At 39.8% G+C, this 11,858-nt stretch overlaps 2 protein-coding genes across 3 annotated transcripts; one reads left to right on the top strand and one right to left on the bottom strand.

Moving 5' to 3' along the window:
* Positions 1–4: 4 nt before the first annotated feature.
* Positions 5–11,584, bottom strand: gfm1 (G elongation factor, mitochondrial 1). The gene is made up of 18 exons (XM_044031713.1): positions 11,369–11,584; positions 11,115–11,267; positions 10,888–11,020; positions 10,132–10,336; positions 9,732–9,848; positions 9,317–9,467; positions 8,576–8,730; positions 8,404–8,488; positions 8,144–8,281; positions 7,876–7,977; positions 7,686–7,742; positions 7,461–7,598; positions 7,055–7,137; positions 3,509–3,671; positions 3,211–3,355; positions 2,952–3,112; positions 2,773–2,826; positions 5–2,212 (listed from the first exon to the last, which is right to left on the bottom strand). The coding sequence occupies exons 1-18, from the start codon at positions 11,441–11,443 to the stop codon at positions 2,081–2,083; spliced, it is 2,247 nt and encodes a 748-aa protein (XP_043887648.1). The 5' UTR covers positions 11,444–11,584; the 3' UTR covers positions 5–2,080.
* lxn (latexin) lies at positions 1,416–7,291 on the top strand. Of its 2 annotated transcripts, none has more exons than XM_044031723.1 (7): positions 1,416–1,620; positions 4,642–4,818; positions 4,936–4,998; positions 5,689–5,857; positions 5,948–6,084; positions 6,239–6,301; positions 6,556–7,291. In XM_044031723.1, exons 1-7 carry the CDS (start codon positions 1,468–1,470, stop codon positions 6,679–6,681), a joined length of 888 nt encoding a protein of 295 aa, XP_043887658.1. In that variant the 5' UTR covers positions 1,416–1,467; the 3' UTR covers positions 6,682–7,291. The 2 variants fall into 2 exon arrangements, with proteins under 2 accessions (XP_043887658.1, XP_043887659.1); XM_044031724.1 differs by lacking the exon at positions 1,416–1,620 and adding an exon at positions 4,305–4,408.
* Positions 11,585–11,858: the final 274 nt, after the last annotated feature.

Below are 11,858 nucleotides of genomic sequence, written 5' to 3'. Positions count from 1 at the left end.
CAGATATCTGCTATTCAGTTTTTATTAGTCAAAACTACAGTAACAGTTATCTGCTATTCAGTTTTTACTAGTCAAAACTACAGTTACAGATAACTGCTATTCAGTTTTTACTAGTCAAAATGACAGTAACAGATATCTGCTGTTCAGTTTTTATTAGTCAAAATTACAGTTACAGATCTGCTATTCAGTTTTTACTAGTCAAAATTACAGTAACAGATCTGCTATTCAGTTTTTATTTGTCAAAATGACAGTAACAGATATCCGCTATTCAGTTTTTACTAGTCAAAACTACAGTTACAGATATCTGCACATATCACACATACATTTGCTGTGTCTCAGGTGTAGAATTATGAAAATGTGAGTAAAATCAAATGATGACATTTTACAAACCGTATCTAGACAACGAAGAAATGCTGGAAATTGGAAATGCTGTAATAGCAAACATAAGAGAAGAATTTAAAATGTCAAAATTTTTCATGGACATTATAAGGAGATATGTTTAAATTGTTAACCGTTTTTAATATAAACAGTGATGGACTTCATAATTGTGTATCACAGTGATAGAGCCAAAGGTTTCTAAACATTTCATGGCAAGTTTCAAAGCTGTAGCAGCTATGAAACATCAGACTTTTGGCTTGTGTCAGCTAAGGGAGTTTGTCGCTGGACTGGACCTGCTGTATGTGCAAAGTTTGATTTTGTTTTAATGCACGGTAAGTTGGATTTTCCCCATAGAGGTAGTAATACCAATAATAATATTCAGCTTCTGTCAGTGTCTAACGTCCCTAACAAAACACAAATGCGCAAAACATGGAGGAAATCCATCTTATTTCCATAACGGTTATTCACTTCATCAGCAGTTTCTCCCAGTTTCCTCTTCCTCTAGCCAGTTAAAAAAAAAAATCTTTTTCCACTCTATTGTTCTCTTTCATCCAAAAGCAAAGAAAAACATTTCTTTCTAAAGCTTCAAAATTAAGCAGTTGGATTATGTTATAAGGTGACAAAAAAGTATTTTGTTAAGCTTTGATTTCTATTTGTCTTAAGGCTGCTCATCTCAACTCTCCAGCTTGGTCTTAGGCCTTGAACATTATTGATAGATTTTGCGTTTGAACTTAACCAGGACAATCAACATGTTGTTCAGCCCATCAGGTTCACGTTAATCTGCTGTAATGGAAAACTTTTTCCTGAGATCATCATTTGTTGAACCATTTAGTGGCTGACAGGTTACGTGAGTCGTCTTGTTCTATTCAAAGTGGAACAGTACGTTGTTTAGTTAGAGATAAAAAAAATAAAAATAAGCAGATGGTGTCAGGAAGACAGCATGATCTGGACAGTCTCTCCTTGGTGCTTCCGCTCCTCCTGGTCGTTATATAACTCCACACTGATGGGAGGGTCATTTCCCTGCTTGGACTCTTCCACACAAGTTCTTTTCCCTTTTTCTCTAACGTCTGCATTTTCCAGGAAACTAAAATGTCTTTGAGCAGTCTTGTTTTTCTGGCTGTTTTATTGGGGGTAAATGGGAGCCTCAGTGTGACGATCAGACCTGAGGCTGCATCAACGGACATGTCAGCTCATCCCAACAGCTTACCAGAGACAGCAGATGAGGCTGACACCTCTGGACAGGTGAGATAAAATGAGTTCTCACCCTGAAATTAAGCCGTTTTTGTAGGACGCAGCCATGTGTGAAGTGATTGCCACTCAGGGTGGTGTGTACTTTACTTTGTGGGGGAAATTAACAATCTGCACAAAAATACACTTTAAAAAGAACGGTAGCCTATGTGTATTTGCTGCAAGTATTATTACATCAAAACCACTATGTACATAGTACAAAAGCCATAACAAGCTCAACTCAACACACTGAGCTTCCTTATCAATCTCCATCTTAAAAATGCAGAATCTTGAGGTCATAATGTGGTAAAATCAAAGTAATAAATAAGGGTTTTACTACAAAGCAAAGGTGAAATGTCAAGTTACGTTTGGCTTCACTAATTAAAGTCGCTTCATGGTTGATGTTGGACAGAAAAGGTACCTAAAGAAGGAAGGGTGTCATGACAAAGTCCAGTTGGGCAAACAGGAACAGGCTTCAGTTCTTCCACTTGTTCTTCTTTGCAGGCAGCTGCCCTGTGGCCTCAAGGTATTTGTGGATGAGTTCTTCTTGTGTGGATGACAGGCATGCCTGATATCTGCTGTAATCCATGGTGTACTCGCCTTTTCCCTGAATAAACAATGATAGAGAGCGTCAGCTGTCTCACTGGCTATAACAAAAACATAGACACACTAATCTGAGTCTTAAAGCTGTCGTGCATAACATTTAATATCAATCAATGTCCATAATAGTCCAGCCATTGCCAAATAAGTTTCACACAATGCTGATGGAGGTGGAACCACATCAGCTACATAGTGCAAGTCAAGAAAAACAGCTGAGAACACTTAAGAATGTAGCTGAAAATGTCCTGAAACATCCATGAAAGTTTCAGAAGTGGATTCTATTGCTAAAAATAAACCTGAATGTTCAGCAGTTCAAGGGGCTAAACTCTTATTGCAACAGGGTGGTAGAGAGTGGGGGTCATGCGGGACCACCGTGGCAAAAGTCATGTAGAGATGCTGGCAGTGTTTTGGTAATTACTCAGAATTCCTCAGGGGAGCAACAGATGTTTATACACTAGATCTACAAAGCTGAATAACCGATGGCCTTCTTATACCAAGGCTACACTCTTTCTTCTCTGATATATCAATATGATCTGCATTAATGCACCAAATTTCCTTTGAACTTACTTCAGTGCAGGAGCGCAATTCTGAGGCATATCCAAACATGTCATTCAGTGGAACCTGGTGGGGGAAAAAAGAAGATGAAATTACTCAAATACAAATCGAAGTGAGGGATCATGGAGCTAACCTTGTGAGCTACAACACTCTGGATACCTGCTGTATGCAAATGTACAAACAGGACTCACATCAGCATATAGAGTGAAGTATCCCTCATCCCCGTCCTGTCCTGTGATAACACCATGCCGACGGTTGACACCAGAAATGACTGCTCCCTGAAACTCTTGTGGTGCTACGATCTCCACAGACATGATTGGCTCCAGGATGACCGTCTTGGCTTTTTCCATGGCTGTGGGGAAGACATAAACGTTTAACCAATAAAGCAGAACAAGAATTCAATTAAATATAACGACAGCAGGAGAGATCTCCAGTAACTTGAACACATGCCTTGCTTTAGAGCGCCCTCTCCTGCACGGATGAAGGAGATCTCATTGGAGTCAACCATGTGGTTTGCCCCATCTTCTAGGACGAACCGGACTCCTGAGATCTTGTGCCCACTCAGCGGTCCCTTCTCACAGGCCTCCCTGAAACCCTGCAACATGATGGGAAGGAACAAGGCAACAAGGTCAAAGAGAGAGAATCTGGAGAAATCAAATCATTTAATGTTTTCATTTCAAATATCTACATTTTCTTTCAAATATTTCACACCTACTGTGCAAACTGTGACCACAACATTACAGCATACCTTTTCAATAGCGGGTACAAACTGCTTTGGGACGTTTGTACCAACAGTCTGGTCTTCAAACTCCAGCTTGGTGGAATCCTCTGGCTCCAGAGGCTCAAGGACCCCAATAACTTTACCATACTGTCCAGAGCCGCCGCTCTGCTTCTTGTGAGTGAAGTCAAACCTACGACAGACGAGACAAAATGCATGTTACTGGCTTTCATGTTTTTCCATTTCATTTTTATTGAGATGTATTGACTATAAAGCTGTAACTAACGATTACTTTCATAATCAATTACTTTCTCTATTAATTGAGTTACCGTGTGGTCCATAAAATGTTGGAAAAATGTTGAAGGAAGTTGATCAGTGTTTCCTAAACCTGGAAATTATGATGGTCTCAAATGTCTTGTTAATTATTCAGTTTTAATGATTTATTTGTTATGTGGAGCAAATCAACCAGAAAATATTCAAATTCAAGAAGCTGAAAAAACAGAAAAATATTAAAATAGTTGCTGATTAATTTGGTAATAGATGAATTATCTAGTAATAAATTCAGCCTTATTTGACTATTACATTTGGTAAGAAAGAAATAATTCAGATTATAAAATGAAAATGTATTTAGGTTTTATGGTAATATAAAGCCTCTAGTTAAAAAGTTGTAATATAGGCCTTTATATGTTATAATTTAATGGATGAATCTGAACAAAGCAACATTTGGAAATCATTCTCACTAAAACAGTGCTATGGAAAACAAGAATAAAGTTCTGCGTCTTTAAAAAAGGGGGCCGTCCTAAACCTTTGCTGTCAAAGGAAGTAGGAAGTAATCTTTCCACTTGCATGGGGAGCAGCTGACTCTGAAACACGGAGCTGATAAAAACCTTCCACCTGCCGTATACTTGACAGGAAAGCTCAGCATTCCAGGTATAAATAAGATCATTCTTTTCAGGAACACACATCTTTACTACATTTCTACATATTTTATTTACTTCCCTTTGTCTTGCTTGAACTAAGGCTTTTCCTATATAAACTGGCATTTGTCAAAAGCTCCACCCTAGTGAAAATCGAGGGCCAAAGTCCTTCAGGATCTGGACCCTCCCTCCTCACAACAGCATTTTCTCCTTTGTCTTCATTTTGTCACTTCTCTGGAATTACAGGTGAGAGTTTTAGAATTGGAGGAGACTGAGGAGGATGTGATGGCGACTGGCGAGCTGAACCCCAATCACTACCCTGCTCAGAGAGCAGCCAATGTGGTGCGACACTACCTCAACACCCGCTACGGCTCGCCATACAGAGTGTTCACACTTAACAGGGTCCACAGTGGGAACGCAGAGGTAAGATCAACTTCAGTAATGAAATTTAAACACTAAAAACTGTGACCGCTCTGCAACTCTGATCTTAACGCAGAACAGTGAAAAGTTCTGATACTGGTGTTTTTTTTTCCTTTTCAGGACATGGCAGACTCTGGAAGAAAGTATCAGCTGGAGATCTCAGTGCAGGACTTCATTAGCAATGTAGGTTAACTTTCTTTTTCTTTATCAATCATACACAACATGATAGACACGAGCATCACAAGTTAATAGTTTGAGCTGATGTTAAAAGTAGGGATGGGAATCTGTATCAGGCCGATACTGGTCAAAATCACTGGATTGGATATCGGACAGATAAAAATGTAAATTCTGAAACAATCCAAAAATCCAATAAATCGCATGCTTCACTATGCACAGACTGTAAAAATGTAAATAAAAGTCAGCTAAAGCATTGTAGTCATGTTTGGGCTGTTTATTTCTTCTTTTTGTGAGAACAATATTTGTTTACACATTGTATCAGACTAATATCGGTAGATACTTGAGTTTGTGATATCATTATCGAACACACAAAAAAGTGGTATGGTCCCATCCCGAGTTAAAAGTACCAAAAACAAAACAAGGACTTTATTTTCCATACGGTAACATCATCTTATAAAGACTGTAAAGTCTGTAAATTTAAGTCTAAAGTAAACAGCTAAATAATCCCCATTCACAGAAAGCAGGTGCGGCCAGTACTGACATGATTTATTTCAGAGCAGATAAATAGGAGGCTCACGTTTGTTTGTATGATGGATGATGTGGTGCAACGCTGACTCACTGGCTGCCATGGTAACAGTTTGGACAACACCTTTGCTCTGTATGTTTTTCCTTCAAATCTGCCTTTTATACATCTAGAAAACAGAGAAATGCTCCGCAGAGGTTTTGTTTCCAAGAGGAGAACCACAGGACTCACCCTCTGTTCAGGCCTCATGTGAGGAGCTGCTGAAAATCGACACTAAAGCTCAAGAAGAGGCCTGGTACCAACAGAATAAAAACCAAAGCCTGGTGACGGCACATTTACCCGGTATGTAAAGTAAAACAAATTCTACAATAATATGCTTTATGGTTTGTGGTTTTTATTGAAGTGCTGTCTTTACTAATCTTGACTTTATAGACAGCTATGGTCACATTGACCCTGGCAATGAGCCTCTGTGGCATCTGGGCATTGTGGCTTCCAGCTTCATCATGCTGAATGAATCCACTGAAAACACTCTGTACAACATGGCTCAGGTGGCCAACGTCACACAGCTGGTATGTACTTAGTTGCTTTACCCCTTAGGTTTACTCGCTAATCCTTGATTGATGTGTTACTACAATCCTTTACTAAATGTTATGTGCCTATTTAAAATATATTGTATACATTTTCTGCAGTTCTTGACACTTTAATTTTCCTTCACCGGTTTAGGAAACTGAGAACGACCAGCTGAAGTTTGACTACTACATACTGCTGCATGACATGGTGTCTCAGGTAACCACTTGGTACAAGATACCTTTAAATGCACTGACAAATAGTCAAATAAAGAGCTGTGATTTTCATCATCATAATTATTTAAACTCATGCTCTGGCTGCTAGTCTTTGTTTTAACATTTTATACTGAAACAAATGCAACAATCTGTTCATCAACCATGGTCGGGTACATGATGGCGCTAAAAGAGACGACCTACAATTACTCTCATGCTTAATGTGAAGAACTGAATCACCACCTTTTTTTTTTTTTACAGGAAATCATTCACTGGAAACTGCTGTTCACCTGGTCTCCTGCAGAGGGCGTTAAAGTGCTGCAGAAGGAACTGATGCCCAAATGCCATCACTGTGAAACAGTGGAAGTGATAGCAAACACAAACTAAACCACAGACAGTCATCACACTGCCACCAGAACCAAAACAGAAGCTTGACTTGTGTGTTTTTATGAGAAGAAAGGTGCAGTTTATAACCGATGTAAAAGGTTAATACTATATAAATGTTCAGTTTTGAGCTCTGTGTGTATTTGTTCTTCTGTCTTTGCAAGAACCAGATCACAGTGAGAGAACCAGGTGGCCTTCAAACATCCAACACTTAATTGTGGGGTTAGAGTTAGGTCTGGGTTAAGGCTACAGATATGAGTTGGGATTTAATTGACAGCTGTGACAAGGTTAAGGAGCTAGGTAATACAGCATGTCAATCAATGCTCTGGCAACTAGAGTCATAGGTGTGTGTGTGTATAAGGAGATGAGGACTTACGTTACAGGAGCGGTGATGGTTTCTCTGAAGGCCACTTTGGGTTTCCCCATCACACATGTACAGTTATATTCCCTCTCCATTCTCTGAAACAACAAAACACAATCATGGATTAGAGATATAATCAGTTTAAACTATATCAAATTTTAATTTTAGTTTCTTTGGTCTCACCATCACAAACTGTATATCCATACACTGTACATGATTAAGAACAATAAATATAAAACAAAATAAAAAAAATGTGAGTGACATTTTTCTTAAATTTGCACATTTTAGTTATTGGTTTATTCACTTCCAAAACCACCTTGAACCAACGCACCCCCTGTGACCCTCCTGTGGAGGATAAAGTGGTAGAAAATGGATGGATGGATGTCACATGTGTTTAACATGCAGCATGTGCTTGAGGTACCTGCGAGTAGATTTCCAGGTGCAGCTCGCCCATGCCCGAGATGATGGTCTCTCTGCTTTCTGTGTCGAAATGGACTCTGAATGTTGGATCTTCCCTGGTGAAACGGTTGATACCTTTGGAAAATTTGTCCAGGTCGTTCTGTACAGTCACGGAATAGTGAGCAGTTAGAGTTACAACTCTAGAGTTAAAGTTACAGTACATAAAAGGGGAGTTTAAGAATTTTACCTTGTCTGTCGGCTTTAGTGACATGGAAATGACAGGTTCTGGGACGTGAATTGACTCCTGTCAAAACAAAGCAATTTACTTATGTTATTATACGAGCTCTACGTCATCAAATTTCCCAGAAAAGCTCCATATAAAACAGGCATGTTCTGTCATACGTCTTTAGCCCAGCAAGAACATGAAAGCAACTCACCATTGAGATGTTTTCGTTGGTTCTGTAAGTAAACGTGTCTCCACTAGCACAGTCAATCCCAAACAGCGCACAAATATCTCCTGCATAAACTTCATCCACATCCTTCACAAGATGGAAAAGAGACAAAGGATTAATAGACAAAACAACACAGGAAGACATTTAATCTCCAAATGTGTCATGTCATTTCATGTTTCTCTGCCATTTCAACTGCGATTGTGTCTTCCGACAGAACCAAAGTATGCCTTTAACAAAAAAGAAAAAAACTCACCTCCAGCTGGTCAGCATGGAGACGCACGAGCCTCTGAACTCTGACCTTCTTGCTGGTGCGTGTGTTGTAGATGTATTCACCTTTCTTCAGGCAGCCCTGGTAAACCCGCACATATGTCAGCTGACCAAACCTCCCTGCCTATTAATGAGAGGAGGAGATCAAAGGAATCAGCACAACATAATGGAATGAGGGATTATTGTTAAGCAAAGACTACAAGAATGAAGAATTCACACAGATTTGATTTATCATTAGAGCCTCACCTCTAGTTTGAAGGCAAGACCAACAAATTGATTTGAAGCATCTCTTGTAGGGTCCATTTGAATCTTTGATTTTTCACTAGAATCTCTAACACAAACAAAAACAAACAAACATAAAAAAGAACCCTGACATATTATTATTATATATTATTTACAGACTGAAAACTCTACTCACTCGTCATTGAGGATAGCATAGTTCTTGACTTCTGTGGGGTTCGGTAAATAATCAAGCACGGCGTCAAGCAGAGGCTGGATGCCCTTGTTTTTCAGTGCCGTTCCCACCAACACTGGGGTAAAGAGACGCTGCACTGTGACCCTGCGGATTGCAGCCTGGAAGATATTAAAGGGACATCAAGTCAAATGGTTCTTGTTCCAGTTAAGATATACATTTGAGGAGATTTTAAGGCCCTGAGCTAAATCACCTTGCACAAATAGAATGCATATCCTCCTGCTGAGTGGTGGGAGGTTCCAAATAACAAAATAATAGAACTGAGTTTGGAGGAGTTTGTCTCCTGATTTGTCCTTTAGCACCACCAGCAGGTTGACATTTGAATTTTAAACTGAAATGTTATGAAGTTTGACTCACAGATTCCCATTTCCCTCAGAATAAATTGTTACAACTTCATCAGCCATCATTCCAACAAATGTAAAAGGTTTAAAACCTATTGTCTAGCCAAAGCTAATATGTTTAACGTGTAAAATGTTAGCAGTTAGTAAGTAAAGTGTCTGCTTCTCTGATTGCCTATTACATCAAATCCAAATCTTAATTTAACTTAATTTAAGAATAACTTTTATTCTCCTATTCAGTGTCTTACCTTGTTTATTCTTAACTGTAACAGCTGTACCTGAATGTCTGCATCGGATTTTTAAAAGTTGATTAAGTTGTAGTCGATGCACTCTCTCAAGAAACACAAACCTTCAAGTCTTCATTGGAAGGAACTTTTTCCTCCAAGAACATCTCTCCCAAGATTTCATCAGCGTTGGCCACACACTCCACAAGCTCCTGTCTCCGCTCTGCAGCCTCTGCACGAAAATCTGCAGGGATCTCATCATAGCGGATATTTTGCCTGCAGGGAGGAGAAAACTGTTTGAATTGGTTCCATTTTGCTGAGGTACACAGCCTCAGTGAATAAAGATTTTGATTGTTATGATCATACAGGTTTTGGGATTCTACTTATCTTCTACTGCTCTCACTCAAGGTATAAACAAACATTTCTTGTTGGTAAAAACTGAAGCACTTTTGGAAAAAAAATGTAATAATAAAGTAACTAATTACACAGATAAAGAGACTGGTCTCTTCATGGTCAAGCTCCTAGAGGGGAATCCCTTACCCAAATGGTCCTTCAAAATAGATGCTGCGCTCCTGTACAAGATCAATGATGCCGCGCATGTTTCCCTCCAGACCGATGGGGATGCTCACAAAGGCAGCATTGTGGTTCAACTTGGTTCTAAAGAGAAAAAACAGCTGACTACAACACTGCTTGTGAAATACTTACTTAATTACAATTTCATGTTAAAGACAGACATGCATATTCAAATCTGTTACAGTTTGAACATAAAGCAAACTTCTTGCATTCATGTGGCTAACAAATAGTTTTTAGTTCAGGAAAAACATATAGGATTTGTGTAGAAGTCATTACCATTTTTAAATATGATCTGGAATACAGTATCTACCAGTTTACCAGACAGGTCAGGAGTATCTTTTTTTTCTTGAAACATTTCATAATGTACCTCATCTGCTGCAGGGCTCGGTTGTGGTTGGCGCCCAGTCGGTCTAACTTGTTAATGAATGTGAGGAAGGGCACGTTGTAGCGTTTCATCTGTCTGTTCACGGTCATGGTCTGACACTGGACGCCTCCCACAGCACACAAAACCAGCACTGCTCCGTCCAGCACACGCAGTGCTCGCTCCACTTCAATGGTAAAGTCCACGTGACCTGGTGGGACACAAAATGGACGTTGATATTTAGAAAGACAGCAAAGTAAACATGATGATTTAGTGAGACCTTTGAGTTGTGAGCCACAGTCCTGGAGCTAGTTCACTTTTCTTTATGGCCACATACACTGATCACATTTATGTAAATATATTTAGTCCTTTTATAACACGCCAGTAACTTCTTTTGTTCTTTTACTCAATGTAACAAATTAAACAACAAATTTGTTATATGAAAAGCTGTTGCATATTCACACGGTTTGTACAGTAAAAGATTGTAATAATTACTAACAAAGAGAACAGTGAACCTCACACAGGATAAAGATAAGGTACGTGATATATTGACATACCATGCCACGAGTTGTGTTCTGTATTCTATTTGATAATATTATGATTTGTTAGATGTATTTCATGTCAAGCTAAATGCACATTTTCATGCCTTTGGATTATAAAGAACTACAATTACTATTACTGTTGTCATGATTATTTGAAATGGTGGTGTTACGTAGCTCCTGTAAGTAGGTCTGACCAGATGCAGAGAAAGTATTTTATTACCTGGTGTGTCGATGATGTTAATGTTGTGGTTCTTCCACATGGTGTATGTAGCAGCTGACTGGATGGTGATGCCTCTCTGCCTCTCCAGCTCCATGGAGTCCATGGTGGCTCCGACTCCGTCCTTCCCCTTCACCTGCAATCCACAAAACAGCTAATTAACCCATCAGGGGCAGACAGCACATGTGAAAACTTTCACGGTGAACAACCACTGCTCCACCGCCGCTCACCTCGTGAATCGCCGCTATCCTGCCGGTGTAGAAGAGGACACGCTCGGTCAGTGTCGTCTTCCCCGAGTCGATGTGAGCCGAGATGCCGATGTTGCGGATCCTTTCGTTGGGGAAGATACCGGAGGAGCATGACCGACAGCTGTTAATGAGCAACTGTAAAGACAAAACCACAGAAAAAGACCAATAATCAAACCACCAACGGTCAGCTCTGGAGTCAGATAATTAAACACGTAATTAAATACACTCCAGGTCACCTTCTTAACAGTGACGCTTCGTGGTGCTAAAAGATGCGTTTTAGCCAAAGACAGTCCGGCATTTAGTACTCTCATTTTGACAACAGCTACGTCAAGAAGAGTGATATTATTCCTCCGTTCAGGCAACCTCCAACCCCGGACACACCGGTGAATGTCACGCGAAAGCGGCCACCGGTGCTGGCTTGTGAAACAATACTTCCGTGTCTACGGAAGCCCAGAGGTGTCAAAAACATATCTCCTTCCGCCTCCTCTCTTCTTCTTCCGTAGCGTGCGGCAGGCTAGACGTAGCAAGGACGTTTTGCTGCCCCCTATCATTTGTAGAGCCCAGTTAGTGTTCAGTCCGTCTTTCACCTGGTTAAATAAAGGTTGAATAAAAATTAACAGGTCACGGTTGAAAGATCACAGGAAACAATTATGTTAATGTTAGCTGAGTTTCCATGTACAGTAGGTTCCACAGTTTTAGGGTGCATGCTGCTCACAATGGTTACAT

The sequence above is a fragment of the Solea senegalensis genome, linkage group LG8 (genome assembly GCF_019176455.1).
Source record: "Solea senegalensis isolate Sse05_10M linkage group LG8, IFAPA_SoseM_1, whole genome shotgun sequence".
In the NCBI taxonomy this organism is placed as follows: Eukaryota; Metazoa; Chordata; class Actinopteri; order Pleuronectiformes; family Soleidae; genus Solea; species Solea senegalensis.
The sequence above is the reverse complement of the archived record's forward strand: the minus strand, read 5'-3'. Positions and strand labels throughout refer to the sequence as shown.

What these genes read in the sequence shown, in the direction of transcription:
- lxn (XM_044031723.1), top strand. Translation starts at nt 1,468, where the DNA reads ATGTCTTTGAGCAGTCTTGTTTTTCTGGCTGTTTTATTGGGGGTAAAT. An exon ending in AGGCTGACACCTCTGGACAG is followed by an intron (nt 1,621 to 4,641) that starts GTGAGATAAAAT and finishes CTGGAATTACAG; the next exon opens with GTGAGAGTTTTAGAATTGGA. An exon ending in GGTGACGGCACATTTACCCG is followed by an intron (nt 5,858 to 5,947) that starts GTATGTAAAGTA and finishes TTGACTTTATAG; the next exon opens with ACAGCTATGGTCACATTGAC.
- gfm1 (XM_044031713.1), bottom strand. Translation starts at nt 11,443, where the DNA reads ATGAGAGTACTAAATGCCGGACTGTCTTTGGCTAAAACGCATCTTTTA. An exon ending in CCAACGAAAACATCTCAATG is followed by an intron (nt 7,743 to 7,875) that starts GTGAGTTGCTTT and finishes TTGTTTTGACAG; the next exon opens with GAGTCAATTCACGTCCCAGA. An exon ending in ACCTGGAAATCTACTCGCAG is followed by an intron (nt 7,138 to 7,460) that starts GTACCTCAAGCA and finishes TTGTTGTTTCAG; the next exon opens with AGAATGGAGAGGGAATATAA.